The following is a 16,546-nucleotide window of genomic DNA, read 5'->3' on the forward strand; positions in this document are numbered from 1 at the left end:
ACATTTCAATCCTTCATTTGTTGACAAATGAAACTATTAACATGCAAACTTGAGATGCCATTTTTCCCATCCACAAACTCAGATGTCCCCTGGCTTAACCCCGGCTCCCTACACCCAGAGTCCCAGCAAAAAAAAAAAGGGCAGTGATTTATTGGACAAAACCACTATGAAGCCACAACCAAATGTTATGCCCTTGTAGAGAACGACACCAGGTTACTTAGTCATCTGAACATCCCACCAGATCCCAACAGAGACATTACGTCCAAGCTCATCTAAAGGTAGTTTGAACTCACCTAGTTTCAGCATCGTCCCCCTGCACTCAGTCTGAAGGTCCGCTTCACGGCGTCCTGGCAGAGCCACTCACCCCGGAGGAACCCACACAATCGCCCTGTGGATATGTGTTCTCTGGCATCTGTATCGCCTTTATGAAGAGTCCATCCTTCCCGAGAATATTTCAAAAGAATGTATACTGTTCTTCAAAAACACCCACCATGAGCTGCCCAAAGAAATGCGCAGAAGACACTGGTCAACAGCAGTCACTTTAAAAGTTGTCTTGCTTGTTATTCTGGGAGCTGGGTTTCGTCACCTGTAGTGGAATGCATCGTGTAGCCTCTAATTGTGAATCCAGAGAGGTCTCCACATCCACAATGGGGAGGGACTGGTCGCTGCCTGCACTTGCTCCCTATAAACTACGGCTACATAGAAACACAGGGATCACCTGTGATAGGCAAACAGGAGATATTTTCAAAATCAAGCAGAAACAGGAAGTCTACCGTTTCAACATGCTAGAAAAGAGAAGCGGATACTTTAAAAAGAAAAAAAAAGGAGCCAGGGGAATAACCCCAGTCATAGATGCCTGGAAAAAACAAAATAAAATAAAAAAATACCTCATTCCTACCTGGCCAGTATAAACATGAACGTCTATTAATAGTAAGTACTGCTGAGGAGGTGTGCTGTTTCCCAAGAGAACTAGAGAACAGAGTCTGGACAGCACTGCTACTTAAAGTCATTAGTCTTTTGCTTTTGATGAGAACATAAGGTCTTTATAAAGAATATGCATGTGTGTGACTGTAATCCAGGCACACAGAATATACACATTCACTTCCATCCAGATATATGCACATACACTATCTAACAGTCTCTTCAGATGCTTACTTATTTCCCTGAGCGTTTGACCACAAATCACCACCCACACAACCTTCCCTTATCCATCCCCACCAGGCAAGATTCTACCAGTTCTGTAAGAAGGTCCACTTCAAGCGAACCACCTCTATGAAGCCTTTCCTGAGGACCCCAGCACGCTATGTAGGATCTCAGCCTCTTCTTTTAATACCCTTGGCACCTGTCTCGAGCTTCCTTGGTGACACTTTCTGGGTACCTATCTCAGTTGGTCCTTGGATTACCTTTGGAGGCATATCTATCTATCTTATCCCCAACTACACGATAAGTTCTTCATTTTATTTTTACCCTCTGTAGCATTAACATTCTGCCTTGAGTCTGCCAGGTGCTCAGCAAAAAAGATATCCAGAGGAACACAATGGACACGTGCTCGCGGCCTGCCGGGCCTCCACTCTGCCAGCTAGACCACTTCATGGTCTTACAGACTTGCAAGTTACTTCACCTCTTAAGCAATTTTGTTCTTTAACAAATGAGAATCACATCACTGACTTCACAGATTTGCTATCAGGATGTGAAGATAACCACGTGAAGCAAGTAACACATTGCCTGGTACACAATTCGTGCTGAAACAGCAATGAGCATTATTGTGGACCTGGATTGAAATCAAAGCTCTACGACTAATTCAGAGCAGGGGCTAAAAGAGATACCAAATCAGCATCAACTTATGAACATATTATATGTTTGTCATTTCTTATTTTCTTCAGCCTCTAATATCATGTGACTAATTCATAATCGTTCGTAAAGTTTACACCTTAGAAACCACCCTTTTGCACTCCATTGTGTCATCTCCTCAGAGTCTGGCCCCTTAGTGCTATGACAGTTTCATCAGGGACCAAAGGTCACAGCAGATGCCAAGAGAACACTCCTCCTGGAAGGGCAGGATTCTAAGCCATAAAGACTTCCCAAAGCCAGATTCACCAGTGACTCCAAGGGTAAGTTACAAAGTATAAGGAGCGGAAGAAAATGCTCCATCTAAAGGAGGAACTGGTCTCTCACATTTCCTTAACATGTGGCCTTGGGGGTAGCTGCATGGGTAGCTGGCTACCAGAAGCCACTCTGTCCACTACGGCAGAGAGAAGGCGAGGAGCACAGTACAGCTGTGGAAGGGTCATGCAGTTTCACAGAGAAAACACCGCCAACGTGGCAGCAGAGCCTTCACACAAGCTCTGGACGTAGTCAGGGAGGCACCAGTATGGTCTGGACACCAGGCAAGGGAGTGAGGGCTGTGAGCATTACTGCCTCCCATATCAACTGGGCACTCCCACCCCCCACAGGACCAGCTCCTGAGGCTGGACAGGGCTCTCCAACAGTGGGGGGATCAAAAGCAACACAACCTGCATGAGCTCTCACTCCAGCAGGGGGCCACTTCCCTACGACATCCCTCCCTCTTCTCTTAGGACCACAATGCCTAGGTCTCCCATGCTCAGATCTTGTCAAAATTTGCTGTTTCAAGCGGTCCTACCAGTTGACATGACATATTCTGCTCATCCTATTTCATTTGGGAAGAAAGAAAAGTCACAGACAGATGTTAAAGTTCAGGGGGGTTTGTAGAGCAGTCAAAACTCACAGAAGAGCTGCGTGTAAAAAAATACCTGTCACTCTTCTGTTGCCTTTGTAGATATGAATACGGCTCTCCTACACTATCCTAGGACTTGCAAATTAAGACATTCATGCTAGATTCAAGGGTCAACCTTTGGGATGGTCGCAGTGCTCTAAGGAGCACCCAGGACTTCCAGCCCTAGAAACCCTGCCTGGTGGGGGGACCTGATGAACCTGTCCAGAACCAGCTTTATTGAGGCAATTTGTGCTCAGGGATACGTGAAGCTGTCTTTCTCTGGTGGGCACAGCTCTGCAGCTGAAGCAGGGGGCTGCTCAGCACCCCAACCCCCCAGATCCCCGATGCTGGTGATGGAGGTGCTCCAGAGCATCGTCGTGTTGGTAAATAAGCCATTGTTAGGTGAGTCCGGTCCATCCTACCTGGTGTAACTTCTCCAGCTAGCTGCAACCACACGACGGTAGCTGGTAGAAAACCAATTCTCCTCTCTGGGGCACATGCACTCCACCTTATTTAGGCATCTCAGAGCAGGGCACTATCACTGAAATCATTTCACGGTCCCCACAACCAGGGAAACTGGGTGATGATCCTGATTTCAAAGAGAATGACAGAAGTTAAACAGCACATCCAGCTCAGCTCTGCAAGACGAACCAGTGCTGAGAGAAGAAGCCATGAGCACCAGGCCCTACCCTCTAAGACAGTCCAGAATACACTCAACTCTCTGGTCTAGCTTCATCGACTGCTTAGGACATACCCCGAGAAAACGATTTCCTTTATGGCCGCCCATATCCTTATCAGCAACACATTTAGCAAAATCACCACCAGAATGAGGAAATACGTGGCTGTATGAAAAAGATACCTTTGTCTGCTTCCTTCATCTGGTGCCACCGCTGCAGCGACCATGTGCAAATGTCCACAAATCACCTTGACCTTCAAGTTTCGGCATTTCCAGGACACTCCCTGGTCCCCAGCATGACACCGTGGCTGCTAAGAGTAGTGTTGCTTTCTTTCTGTCCAAACCCCCCTCTCCACCAGTCCTCTCCTGCCCCAATCTTCTGCCTTCTTCCAACCACTTCAACTGTTTCGATGGCCTCCCTAAAACAATGGCTTCAACCAGAGCCGCCTCCTCGACTGGATTTGCTTCTCTTTGTCCCTCTGCTGTTCTTTGCAAAGGAGCAAGTCACTGGCAAAGTGGGGAAGAAAGCAGGTGAGGGGGGATTATTCCAGGAGACCTCGTGCCTGGGAAGCATTTACAGAAGAGACGGCGGAGGGTCTGACTCACCCTCTCTCACCTAAGGCGGCCTTGAGCTGGCAGAAGAGTCCAGCTAGCTCATGACAGGGTGGGGAAATCCCACTGGCTGAGGACCCACTAGATGCCAGGCAGCATGTATGATGCTCTCCCTGTGTTCATTCAGTCCTCACTGAAACCCTGGCAGGTGGGCACCATTATACTCAAGTTACAGGTGAGGAGACTGAGCTCCATGCATTAAATACACCTGCTCAGTGCAGTGCCTGGATATGGAGTCAGGTAGGTCTTAACTCCAAATCTGTTGGCTTTTCCTGTTCATATCGTATCCCAAAAGTGTCCTTGGCTAAAAGAACACCTGCCAACCTACCTTTCAAGGCCAGGCAGAACACTGAGTTAAACAGCAGGAATAGAAGCCCCTGCAGGCCACTGCTGGCAGCAGACAGGGCTGGGGAGGGGACTTCTCAAGTCTGTCTCTTGTCAGCTGCCATCACGGCCTCCCCGCAAATGGGCTGCACAAAATACAAGTGTGGGGAGGCAGACCTTTCCATCCCATGGTACATGTTTCTATGTGTTCAGTGTAAATTTTAGAAAATGTTACTCAGAAGAAAAAAAAAAGACTGCTTTTCTCTTTTCTCCCTTAGAATCAACACTTCAGTGTTGGCAAGACATCCGATATCATTTAACCTCCATTCACAAGCAAGGAAAATGAGGTGGCTCAAAGAGGTGGAAGGCATGCCAGGAAACCTCACCGTTAGCTGCTCGGGGAGAGCAGGGTCTAAGGACTCCAGAATGGGCAGTCGCGTCTGTGTGCCTGCAATGCAGGCCCTTCACGCTTGCACCACCCATGAAAACACTAAATCAACATTTATGAAGTAAAGAAACACTGAGCACCTGCTGCTATAAATATGCTGGCACTTGAATGTGGCTTCTTTTCTGCTGAACAGAATATAAACAGAGTCCTGACATTTTATAGCATTCTTCCAATGCAAACCTTCATGTGAAACACAGTGTGATCTCTAGTAATAAAATATGCGACTGATTAAACTCTCAATTTGCCAAGAAAAACTCTCCAATTGCAGAGTCAATTTCTCTACAAATTTCTAAAATTTCTAATTAATATGCAACATATGATATTTTCCAAGTGGAATCCCTCATGCTCCCTCTCCACTGCCAAACCTGATTGCTATTCTCTCCATTTCAAGCTCTCTGGATTCCATTACCACACTGTCTCCTGGTCATCGCCGATTCCTCTCTTGTTTGGATGGTCACTGTGGATAAAATGAGAGTTCCTGTGGCCAGGATTCTCCCCTAGCCCTGGTTGACTAGCTCACTCCACACCTGTGGGCAATACATGGCTGTTGACTCTATATAAAGAGTTCCGCCCAGTGCTCTGGGCGCAACATGGTGGCAGGGCTGCAAGGCTGCAGGAGAGCAGAGCAGAGGCTGGAGTGGTGGCAGCGCCGAGGGCAGAGGCCCAGAGGATGGCTGTGCGGGACGACTGTGTGGACAGAGGGGCCCAGAGGCAGAGACTGGCTTGCTGCTTACAGATTCGCTCTGAGTGAATGGGTTTCTAGTGACTGACCTGCCACGTGGAAATAAAGTTGGGTATAACCCTTGCACCCCAAGAAGGTTTTGCTGTCAATTTCTTTTGTCACACTGAATCCATGGCGAACTTGCCTGGGGCTGAAACCCATTGGCAAGACAGTCACTCATTCATCAAGTTCTGCTGCCTTCCCATCAGTGCTTCCCATGTTCTCATTTCCACTTGGGTTCCATCAAACCCTTTGCTTTAAATGTGGGAGCCCTGGTTTCTTGAAAAGCAATGTCCCAGACAATGCCAGCGAAGAGTTCCACTCTCCATCCCCCTTTAGAGGGTAGAGAGCTTTTTGTCATTATGTAGTTTCACCTGCTATTTACCTGTGGCTATTTTCAAACCTAAGTTTAAAAAACATAACTTGCAGAAACTTTTCCATTCAGAGAGCAATCAGAAATTACAGCAGGTCTTGAGTAAAGTTTCTCTCTGACTTTTTTCCCCCTGAAAAAACACACATTAGTTTTGGGCATTGGCAGGGCAAGGAAGACGTGTCACTCAGTTCCAGGCCTGATCCCGTTTGTACCCAGAGCCCGCAGGCTCACGCTCCCAAAAGTCAGCCCCTGTCCTCCTGCGCTCCTCGGACTGACAGCTGAACAGACTGACTGAACGACAAGCTGACGTCAAAGAGCCTCCTTCTCCTGGGTGCAGACGTCGCCAGTGCACCCCCTTACCCCCTGGAGTTCTCCCTTCCCACTAAGTGGTCCTTCTCTTACAGATGAGGAGGGGCCTGGGGGCTGAGGCCCCACCCCGGGGCCTAGTTCTGTCTCCCCTCCTATCTTCTTCAAGACAAAGAAGGGTGCATGGGCTACTTTTATCTAGAGAATGCTTACTAAAACAGCAAAGGGGTGGGGCCAAAACAAAATCCACCTGTTTCCTTACCCCCACAACAGCTTCTTCCTGGAGCTCCATACCTCACTGTCCATCAGTCACTGTGTCATGGTGACCCCACACCCCCTGTGCAAGCCCCATCGCTCCATCCTCTGGCCTGAACCTCCTGCTCCTCTCACTTCATCAACCTCATGGCACATCTTCCAAAGCACAGCTCTGTCACCATCTGTGCTGACAAGTGAGTTCCACATCCTCGCCTGGCCACGTGCCTGCCCGCTGAGGAACATGCCACACCTCCCTCCTGCTCAGGGTGACAGGCCGCACTGCAGCTCAGGGTTGAAGGTGGTCCCCAGGGCTATCCCCCCATGCTTAGCATTGATCTACCTCCAGGCCTCTGCTTACCTACCTTCCTCTCATTATCATTTCCCCCATCATCCGCTCCAAAACACAGCCGGTCTCCCAAGGCTCAGCTCACACAAGGCTTGTTACACAGGCCAGCTTCCACTCTGTCTCCCTATGTCACCAGGAAGTTTTCTCACAGCACTTAGTGCGTTTTGCTCCAAGAGCACCCTTTGCTATACGCATCTCATTGTGCATATTACACAGCATGTTCCGAGGTGCCGGGGAGATTTCTTCATTCATTCAGCAAAATGAACCCTCACTAACCCAGTACCTACGGCATGCTAGGCACTAATTTAAATGCTGGGACATACAGGAAATAAAATACACAAGGTGGCCTGTCCTCCAAAACTGACATTCAGTGGGAGAAAGAGGTGGCAGCCCAGTGAACACATAAATAAATGAAGGACAGACTGTGAGAGGCACTAGGAGGGAAATGAACAGGGGGCTCCTGCAGGGTGACAGAGCCCACTCTGGCAGACATGGCATCGGAGGTGCCAAGAGCCAGAGGAAGAACAGGCCGGGCAGTGGACAGAGGAGGCGCCCCAGCCTGAGACAGGACAAGCTGGGCCTGCTCCAGGAAAGGGGTGGAGGGGCCTGTGCGGCTGCAGAGCAGAAAGCACAGGGAAGAAAGGGGTGAGTGGCAGTTGGGAGTCAGGCAAAAGCCTAAATAGGTAGTGCCCTACAGGACAGGGTAAGTTCATATTCTGCGGTGGGAATGTCAAACAGGACACATATCTGGAAGGCGCAGTGGCAGGAAAGCTCAAAACCTTGAAACTCCACATGCCCTTTGACCCACGTCCAAGAGGCGGAGACAAGCGTGGGCAGCTGCTGTGTAGGGAGCTGGACACTGCTATGCTGCGGGGAAGGCTGGAAGCGGCTCAGCTCCCCGGTGAGGGCCCGGCTAAGCGAGTGCAGGCACACCTGTATAATGGCAGGTAAGACACTCTATGAAAACAATCTTGTAGGGTAACTAATAACACAAGAACGCTTTACAAAGGCTACAAAGCAATCTATAAAAGTAAAGGAATTACATTAAGTACTATATAATTTTTGTGGAGAAAAACCATAGGCTCACTGAAAAAAGCCTGGAGTGAAATTCACAACGTGTTCTTTTCTGGCCTGTGCCATTGAGGAGCACCTTTTTCTTTCATTTTTTCCATTTTTTTCCATCAAATTATATACTTAATAAACACACTACACGAGCATGGGTTCTTCTGTCATAAGGGAAAAAGGTTTTTAAAAACCTGTAACAAGAACGTGTAGCAGGGTGGGTATCCTATGCGACCACACAAATAAACAGAGGCCGCCGAGCCGGAGCTGGTCTGGGCAGTCTGCTGTCTGTTTAGGGACTCTTCAAAGCAAAACAGAAAAGCAAACCATGAAAACTCTGGAACTTGAGGCAGGAAGTGTGTCATTCCTTTCTTGATTCTACCTCTGACTCAGCGCTGACTGTTGGCCCCTGTGATCCTTGTCACGGAGAAGTCAGAGATAGGAGTTCTCAGACGGCTGAGACACACACCTCACCCAGGAGCTCCCAGCCCTGTGGGCGGCATTTGATTGGCCAACCTGGCTCCACTGAGGAAAAACCAGGCACCCTCCCCTGTTCTTTAGATTCATCACAACTGACACCAAAAGTCCCACTTATTACAGGTGAAACATGATTAAGTTCTTGTCTGTTTCTTTTAAATAAGGTTGACACTTAAGACCCAAACAAGCCTTCTTCCCAAACAGGTTTGAAAATTTAATAAACAGTTCCGACAAGTCCCAACAAGTTTCAGGTATTCGGATCCTGGCTTCAGCAGGCTCAAGTTGAAAAAGTTCACTGCAGAGGCCCATTCAGCCAATTTGCCTCCCTGCTCACCCCTGGGTCCCAAAGGTGGTTTGGTTCCACTGTCCTGTTTGGCAGCCTCTGAAGTTCAGCACTAGCGGCTGTTCAAAGAGCACAGGTTGAAAATGATTTGCCTACAGAAGTTCACATAGTTCTTCGAGTTCCATTTTTAGTAATCCCCTCGAAACTACATACACAGGGCTATACAGCAAAACAGAAATGTCTGACTCCGGAACCCTTTCTATTTTCGAGGCAAAGTGAATCAGAATTAAGGACACTGACAATCCAGGGCCACTGCCTTCTCACGTTCATTCAGCACATATTTATTGAGGCTGTACGATGCCCCACAGAAGCCCTCAAATAAATGATAAACAAGGGGGCAGGAGGAGGGACGGGAACGGGAGTGGGGCAGAAGGGCAGTAGCCATGCCAAGGAACTCCGGCAGGGGCAGTCAGTGTAAGAACAGGTTATTGAGGATCTTACCAGCCCTGTTTAAAAGTTTAGACTTCACCTAAACTCCAAAAAGCCATCTTGGGCAAGAGATGATACAACAAGATGAATGTTTTATAAAGACCAATAGGCCAATAGCAACACAAGAAGCCAGTGTGGGTGGCAGTCAGGGTGAGAAGCATGTCACCTGTCCTTGTAGGAAGCCAGGTAAGAGATGATGGGCTGGTGGCCCCATCTTGATTGGTGGCAATAGAAATTGACAAGCAGTGTACAGACTCTATAGCTATTTAGTGGGAGATCTGATAACACTGGCAACCGACCGGGCAGAAGAAGAAGGTAAAGGAAGATGCCTTCCAGGTTTATGGATGTAGTCAACTGGGTTATTTACTGAGGGGAAAACTGGAAGAAAAGGTAACTTCAGCTTTGAGTTGCCTGGGAGACATCAAGTACCAATGAACACTTCAAAGTCAGACATCCAGGTCTAGACCTCAGACAATAGGTGCTCTTGAAATACAAACTTGGAAGACAGTGCCAGATAGTCAGAAGCCCTAGGAACGGGTAGGAGTACCAAGGAAAGAGTGGAGTAAGCAGTCCACCCAGAGCCCTGAGAAACACCCAGCTCTGAGGGAGGGACGAGGAAGAGGAAGGAGACTGCGAAGGAAGAGAGAAATGGGAGGGCAGATCACCAAAGAAAAGCGTGCAGACAGAGAGCAGGAGCAGGATAGTACGGTCCTGTTTCGCACAGTCAAGACCAGAACCCAAGGTGTTCGTCCACCTGCCACTAGAATGTCACTGAGATGCGGCTCTCCTCCCTCCCTCCCCACCGCTCTATGTTTTGGGGGGCATCTGTGAGCAGGTAGGAGCCAGATGGTAGGTAGCAGGATATAAACTTAGCAGTAGATCCTGGCTGAAGCCAGCATGGTCTGTGCAGGGGCTGGAAAAGGGGTCAAGGGACACAGGAGTGACAACGTGCACTGGGCAGGCCTCAAGGAGTGGCACTCTATATTTTCAGTCAAAAGTACTTCCTGGTCATCTATTACTTATGGGCACTGTTTACCATGCAGAGGATTGAGCAGTGACAACGTTCTAGGGAAAGAGCTGGAAAAACGGGGTGTCCAACAGAGATAAATGCTGTGGGGCAAGATGAACAGAAGAGACAGAATGACTGGGAGAGGGGAGCATCTGGAGGGGCCCTCCCCGGGGGTGATGTCTCAGCAGAAGCCTGAGAGCGGCGCCCCAGAGAGTGAGAGGGGGGCCTTCCAGGCAGAGGGAAGGCGGCTGCAAAGGCCCTGGTGTAGCAACAAGCTTGGCAAGTGTGAGGAGCAGCGAGGCAGTCAGTGTGGTCTGACAGAAGTGGTGAAGGCTTGGGCCAGCAAGAGGTGAGGCTGGAGATGGGCCAGGGCCACGTCAGGGAGCCCCGTAGCCCACGGCGAGGAGCGTGGACATTGCTGTCGTGGGAAAGTGCAGGAGGATTGGGATGAGGAATCATGCAGTCTGCTGGATTTTCTAAGATCATTCAGATTGCATGAGGAGAAGGGGCTGAGAGCAACGAGCAAGAGCACAGGGGGAGTGAGGAGGCCCCTCAAGTCCTTGAGCAGACAATCGGTGGCAGGAGGAGGAGAGGTGCTGAGAGATGGAACAGACCTATTTGGGAGGAAAATGGACAGGACCTGCCATTGGACCGTCTGTGGCAAGGAGAGGGAACGGGAGGACTCAAGACACCTCCGGGCTTTTTAGCTGTGAGCTGCGTATACAAATGTGTTGACAGAGAAGGTCAAACCCAAGGGAGGAGCAGGCTGGGGGGCTGGGGTGGGCTCCATTCTCAACTCCTAGTCCTAGACAAGGGGGCAAATAGTCACAGAATGGCCAAGGTTGGAGTTTGGAAAAGCTGGGTTACATCGTTAACTTAGGACTCATTAGCGAGTATTTGGTATTTATTCCTCATGAAATCACCTGGATTCTCAGCTCTGAATGCGTGTTAGTATACCCGGGTACCCAAGACAAAAACAAACAGAACAAAATTTGGGCAACTGATGCCCATGAGTCTCCCAGAGATTTGGGATCAGTTTGAGGTAGGTAAGACCTGTCTGCTATTTTAGCTAGTTCAGGACCAGTGCCCAGGGGCACGGAGAAGAGGTCAAGGCCTGCGCCTGCGCCCTCGAAGGGGGAGTTTGCAGTCAGGAGGAAAAGAGACTGTGATACCCAGGAAGCCACGTCCACAGCGCGTGTTAATTAGAGTGAGGGGTGGGTGATGCAGAATTCAGCTGAGGGGGGAACATGAGGGCAGACGAGCTGGCAGTGGGCTTGTTCTAACAGAGGGTCTCCAGTGACAGGGTCTGGGAGCAGAGGAGGGGCGAGTGGGGGAGACGGCCCAGCTCCCCTGGGGGCCCCACCAGAGCCCAGAGCAGAGGGGCTGTGCTGGAGCTGGGAGGCTGCTCTGGATGGAGGAATTTTGTTTTTCATTTGCCTTTTTCATGGTGGGTGCTAACAAGGCATATGCTGATGTTCCTGAGAATGTTCCCACAGGGAGGAAGAAGCTGATGGTGTGGACAAAGGGGTGTGAAGGCAGGAGGCTGTGCAGAAGTTGGAGGGAAAGAGCCATTAGGGACTCTGAACTCAGGAACTAATGAAGCTCAAATTCCCCTTCAAATGCTGGCTGTCTCCCTTTTTCATTTTTCCAGGGATGTAACATGTCCTAAAAGTCACAGAATGGCTGGCCTGGAACGGAGTGCAAAGATCATCTAGTCCAGTGTCCTGTCCAGATTCCAGGCTGTAGCAGGAAGCCCCTGGCCCCTGTGTCCACTCCATTTCTGATCTTCCCAGCAACCTCCAAGGGAACTCCTACACTGCCTCACCCCAGCCACCCTTGCCCCTCACCGGCCCACAGCCTCACGGATTCGAATGCTCCTTGAACTGAGCCAGAATCTGTTTTCTTGTATTTCAATTCCCTGGCTCCAGTTCTGTGCCTTCAGGACACACAGAAGGTGGCTAAACCCACTTCCACGTCTTTCAGACCTTTGGAAACTATTAACTCTTGCCCCACCCTGTTAATCTCATACTCCCAGACCAAACCAGTTCTCTGTCATGTATGGACAAACAGGTCCCCATTCTAGGAGAAAGCTAGGCAGGGGCTACCAATCCACCTAGTTGGTCTTCAAAATGATGATGTGGACGAACATACTGGAATAAAAGTTACACCAGGATGTATGCAAATGCTGATAATAGCCCTGGCTTCCAAGAAATCAAATGATTCCAGGCTATTTCTATTTTTACCCACTAGATCCACATGATCTACTGAGTCCTTAAGTACTAATTTGATTCTCTCCTCCCAATCCTGCCCCTCAATCCCAGCAGAGAACCGTTTCCCTACCCCAACACACACACACACACACACACACACACACTCAGACTCTTAGGTAGGAGAATATTGAACCATTTATTATTAAACATACCTGTTATTAAGCACACCTTGTAAAGGTTCTCATGGCAATCAAGATTTTAAGAAAGAGTCTTTACACCGTAAACTTGGATTAATTTTCTGTAAGCTTCACTCAACAAAACTTCAAAGTCACAAAGAAAACCTGAATGTTTATAAATTGAAAGGGAACTTTTTAGAAAATGCAATTATAAATTAAAAGCATGGCTACAAAAGCCAAGCTTAGATTAAAATTAAAGCATCCTTTAGATTAGACAGTCACTGCTAAAATTCAACGAAGAAACAGGATATGTTATTCCAACCCTGAAGTTTGGAGTACTTGTGCCAGATATCACATTCTTCTAGTCTTAATTTTAAACATTCCAACCAGTAAGTGTAAAAAGGACCCAGCACACAAGAGTATTGGCTTGGTGCCTCAAATCACACTAAACTAGGTTAAAACAATTTTTAAAGTTATTATAGTAATTAATGCAAAATGTACATAGTAGGCCCTGAAATGTTTACCGAATGAACCAACTGCATTACATTGGAGTCAAGAGTTCAAGCAAAAACCAAAAAATAAAAAAAGGAGAAATTGCAAAACTATTATAGGCATAACCCCATATTTATATACATGAATTTAATTCTGGAACAAAGGTCGACACAGAGCACTTAAAGGTCCCACTTGAAATCTCTTTAAAGGAATAAATTTTTTAAAATTGGCAATCAACCACTCACATAAGATGAATGAACTCAGGACAACTTCAAGAACTGTAACGACCCACTTTTGACAGATCTTAGAAACACAGTTTTGAATATATTTAATATGTTATATCATTATTATATTTATATTAAAATTCGCCACCTTGATTAAACACTTCAAACTTAAGTGGGCACAAGAAAAAGACAACTTACGTATGGCAAAGATCTTTTATGTGTGTCACGTTAGGGAAAGTGGGTGTGTCCAGAGGGGAGATAAAGTTCATGAGATTAATTATGCAATATAATAAACATAGGTTAAAGTTAATGTGCTATAAGAGTATTTCTGAATGTCTCAAAATTAAGGAAAACTGTACTGTGCTAAAACCACAGACTGCCTTCCCTAACCTCCTCTTATCCAATCAAAAGAAGAGAAAGAACGCTCCGCAGCACAGAAAATCAGATTTCTTATAGCCCGTGTATAATCATTTCCAAATGGTTCACCCCCTAATTTTAGAAAACTTTATATTAAAAGAAAACCAAGAAACTAAAGACCTTATTTAAAAATTATTTACTGGGGCAATTTTCTATGGGTTTGATTTTCCTTACTTTAGTCTTCTTTCAAGCCATTCAATACAATAAGCTTTCAGAAGCACAGAGGAGATCCTGCCCAGAAATCAGAAGCAGGAGGTCTACGAGTCACAGGGACCCGGCCCGGACCACATCCCCGGACCACCATGAGGGCAGGCGTGGAAGAAACTCAAGGGGCAGAGGCACCCGCTAAGCCACTCTCCTCACATCTTGCTGGGAGGCCAAAAATGTAAACTTCTACATGCTGTGATTTCCTCACAAAGGGTGTACACTTTGCTGTGGCATTTCTGATGTCTTAAGCCTGCTTATTCTTGAGCATTGTTTCTCAACCTCAGACTATTCACCTGTTGAGCCCCATATTTATCTGTTAATGGTGAAGGTGTCCTGGCCATTGTACAATGTTCAGCAGCACTGCTGACTTCTACCTACTAGGTGCCAGTAGCTCACCCCTCCCTTAGTTGTGACAAACAAATATGTCTCCAGATATTGTCATATGTCCCAGGGTGTGGGGGAGGTGGCAAAACTGAGGAGGTGAAGGAGGGGCAAAACTGCCCCTAGTTGAGACCGTTGTTCTAGAGCACAGTTCTTAGATACACATTGGAAGTGCCTGAAGAGTTCTTAAAAATACTGATTCTAAGTCTCACCCCACTCTGAGATTTTGATTTAATTCATCTGGGCACGTCCTGGGCATCTGGATTTTAAAAGCTAGGAGATTCTAATATGCAGCCAAGTGTGAAAATCTCTGCCCCAGAGTATTATCAGTGATATGTAGTAAGGCAGTGAATTGATTTAGCACAACACAAAAATGCATTACATTCCCCCAACTTAGAGTGTTCCTTATCTTGGTATTGGAATCTACCTGATGGCCGGAAATAGAAAAAAGTAGAGGAAATGGACAAAGATTAACCATAGCCCTTATCTGCAAACTTCTTTGCCCTTTTGATTGGATGGGAACTACGGAAAAAGATTCATTTGCATCTCAACAACATTGCATCTTAAAACCCTCCAACATTTGGGACATTTAGAAACCAAGCTTCACAGATGGGAAAAACAGAACGACCTGTTCACAGGGTCAAACACCGGCCCAGTAATGGAGAGAAACTTGGAGCTGCCATCTCTTTGATGAGCGCCACTAGCCTGGCTTTGCAGAAATGCTCAGTTTGTTAAAAATAATAAACAAATTAACAATGTGCGGGCTGTGAAGACATCCAGGGAGCCCACGCGGAGACTGAAATTGAGCCCTTCCTGGGGGTGGGGGGGTGCGTCCTTGTGGTGATGACATTCGCAGGGACTACCTGGAGCTGACCACAAAGCCTGATTCCTATGTGAAAGCTCCCCGGCCACAAACAGCCTGAATTCCTCCCTCCTCCCTATTACGCCTCGATCCTCTGCCAGCCTCCTCAGGATGTTCAACAACACTGGGCCCAGTTCCAGTTTTGGCAGAGAATGGCATGGCCCTGCCTGAGGGCACCGTGCCAGTCTCTGGCTATGGCTTCCCCATTAACCACGCACCACTCTACTGGCTGTGCAGACAGACTGATTGCTGTAGGAAAAAAGCAAGTAGATACACACATGTGCATGCACAGGACAGGGACCCTCCCCCAGTTCAGGAATAGCAATAATTCACAACTGGTGTCCAGTGAGTAAAGGACTTTGCTAAGAATGGTGCATGCATTTCCTCCCTGCCTCCTGCCAGCATGGTGAAGGAGATGCTTTACTGTCTCCATCTGACAGACAAGGCTGTTGAGACTTAGGCAGTTTAAGAAACTCATCTGAGGCAAAGCCAGCACTTGGACCCATTTCTCTCTGGCCCCAGAGCCCACGCCCTTAACCCCCAGGCAATACCACCTCCCTTGGTTCATCAAAAAGAACCCATATCAGTGACTTGAACTCCACCAACTGTGAATGTTTCCAGTTCTCATTGGTTTGGGTTAGAAATGCTAAGTTGAGAGAACATTTCCCAGATACAGAACAGATGCATGATGTCCCAATTTCATTCCAGATTTCCATCACAAAGACGACAGGGCACTGAGTAAGTCCAACTGCCTCAAGTTAATCCTGGAGTTCAGCTTCGACTCCTCACACTCACCATGCTTCACTGCTTGTTCTTGCCAACCTCTCCGTGCTGCTCTGTTTTCCTTGCTGGGGCTCTCATTTCTCACCCTGGGATTTGCAAGTGCCTCTGAACTGGCTCAGCCCAGCTCGCATCACTGCAATCTATCTTGCACACAGATGTCAAATCTTATTTCAATGCCACTTTCAAGTTGCCTGTTCTGCCCAAAAATCGACAACAGTTCCCTCTTTGCAATGGTCCCACTCTTCCCCACAGCTCTGAAGGCGCCTTTCACTCAGACCCTATACTGACCATCCAGGGTTCTCCTTACAGTAATTTCCCACTATAAACCCTCAAAATGTAGTCTGAGCAATTCCACCATCTCCCACCACACTCTGTGCACACCTACCTCTGTAACTTGGCTCGGAAAGTTCTATTTTCCATGTCAGAAACAAATCCCACCTCTTTCACTTTGAATCCTTTATTCCATTCACTTATTCATTTATCCAGATGATAGCAGATGGATGATTGATAGGTTAGACAGTCTAGAGCAAAACCAATGTCTGATCTCCTTCCCCACCAAAAACTTATTCAGCAGAGCTGTGCACTGTTTTAGGTGCTAGAGATAGACCAGTGACTACAAGAGATAAAGCTCCCTGTACTCTTTGAGTCTTCCTTCTCCAGATTTCTGTAGAACTTTGTT

At 47.6% G+C, this 16,546-nt stretch overlaps 1 protein-coding gene across 3 annotated transcripts in view; it reads right to left on the reverse strand.

The window, feature by feature from the left end:
* TNFAIP8 (TNF alpha induced protein 8) overlaps positions 1–16,546 on the reverse strand; it is a 112,200-nt gene that overhangs the window by 61,307 nt on the left and 34,347 nt on the right. The window contains exon 2 of one of the 3 annotated variants that reach the window (XM_057490724.1): positions 294–496. The exons of the other annotated variants lie outside the window; for them this stretch is intronic. Coding sequence (XP_057346707.1) covers positions 294–306 — 13 coding nt within the window. The 5' untranslated portion in view covers positions 307–496. The remainder of the gene's footprint in view (positions 1–293; positions 497–16,546) is intronic. 3 annotated transcript variants of the gene reach the window in all.

The sequence above is a fragment of the Manis pentadactyla genome, chromosome 13 (assembly GCF_030020395.1).
Source record: "Manis pentadactyla isolate mManPen7 chromosome 13, mManPen7.hap1, whole genome shotgun sequence".
NCBI lineage: Eukaryota > Metazoa > Chordata > Mammalia > Pholidota > Manidae > Manis > Manis pentadactyla.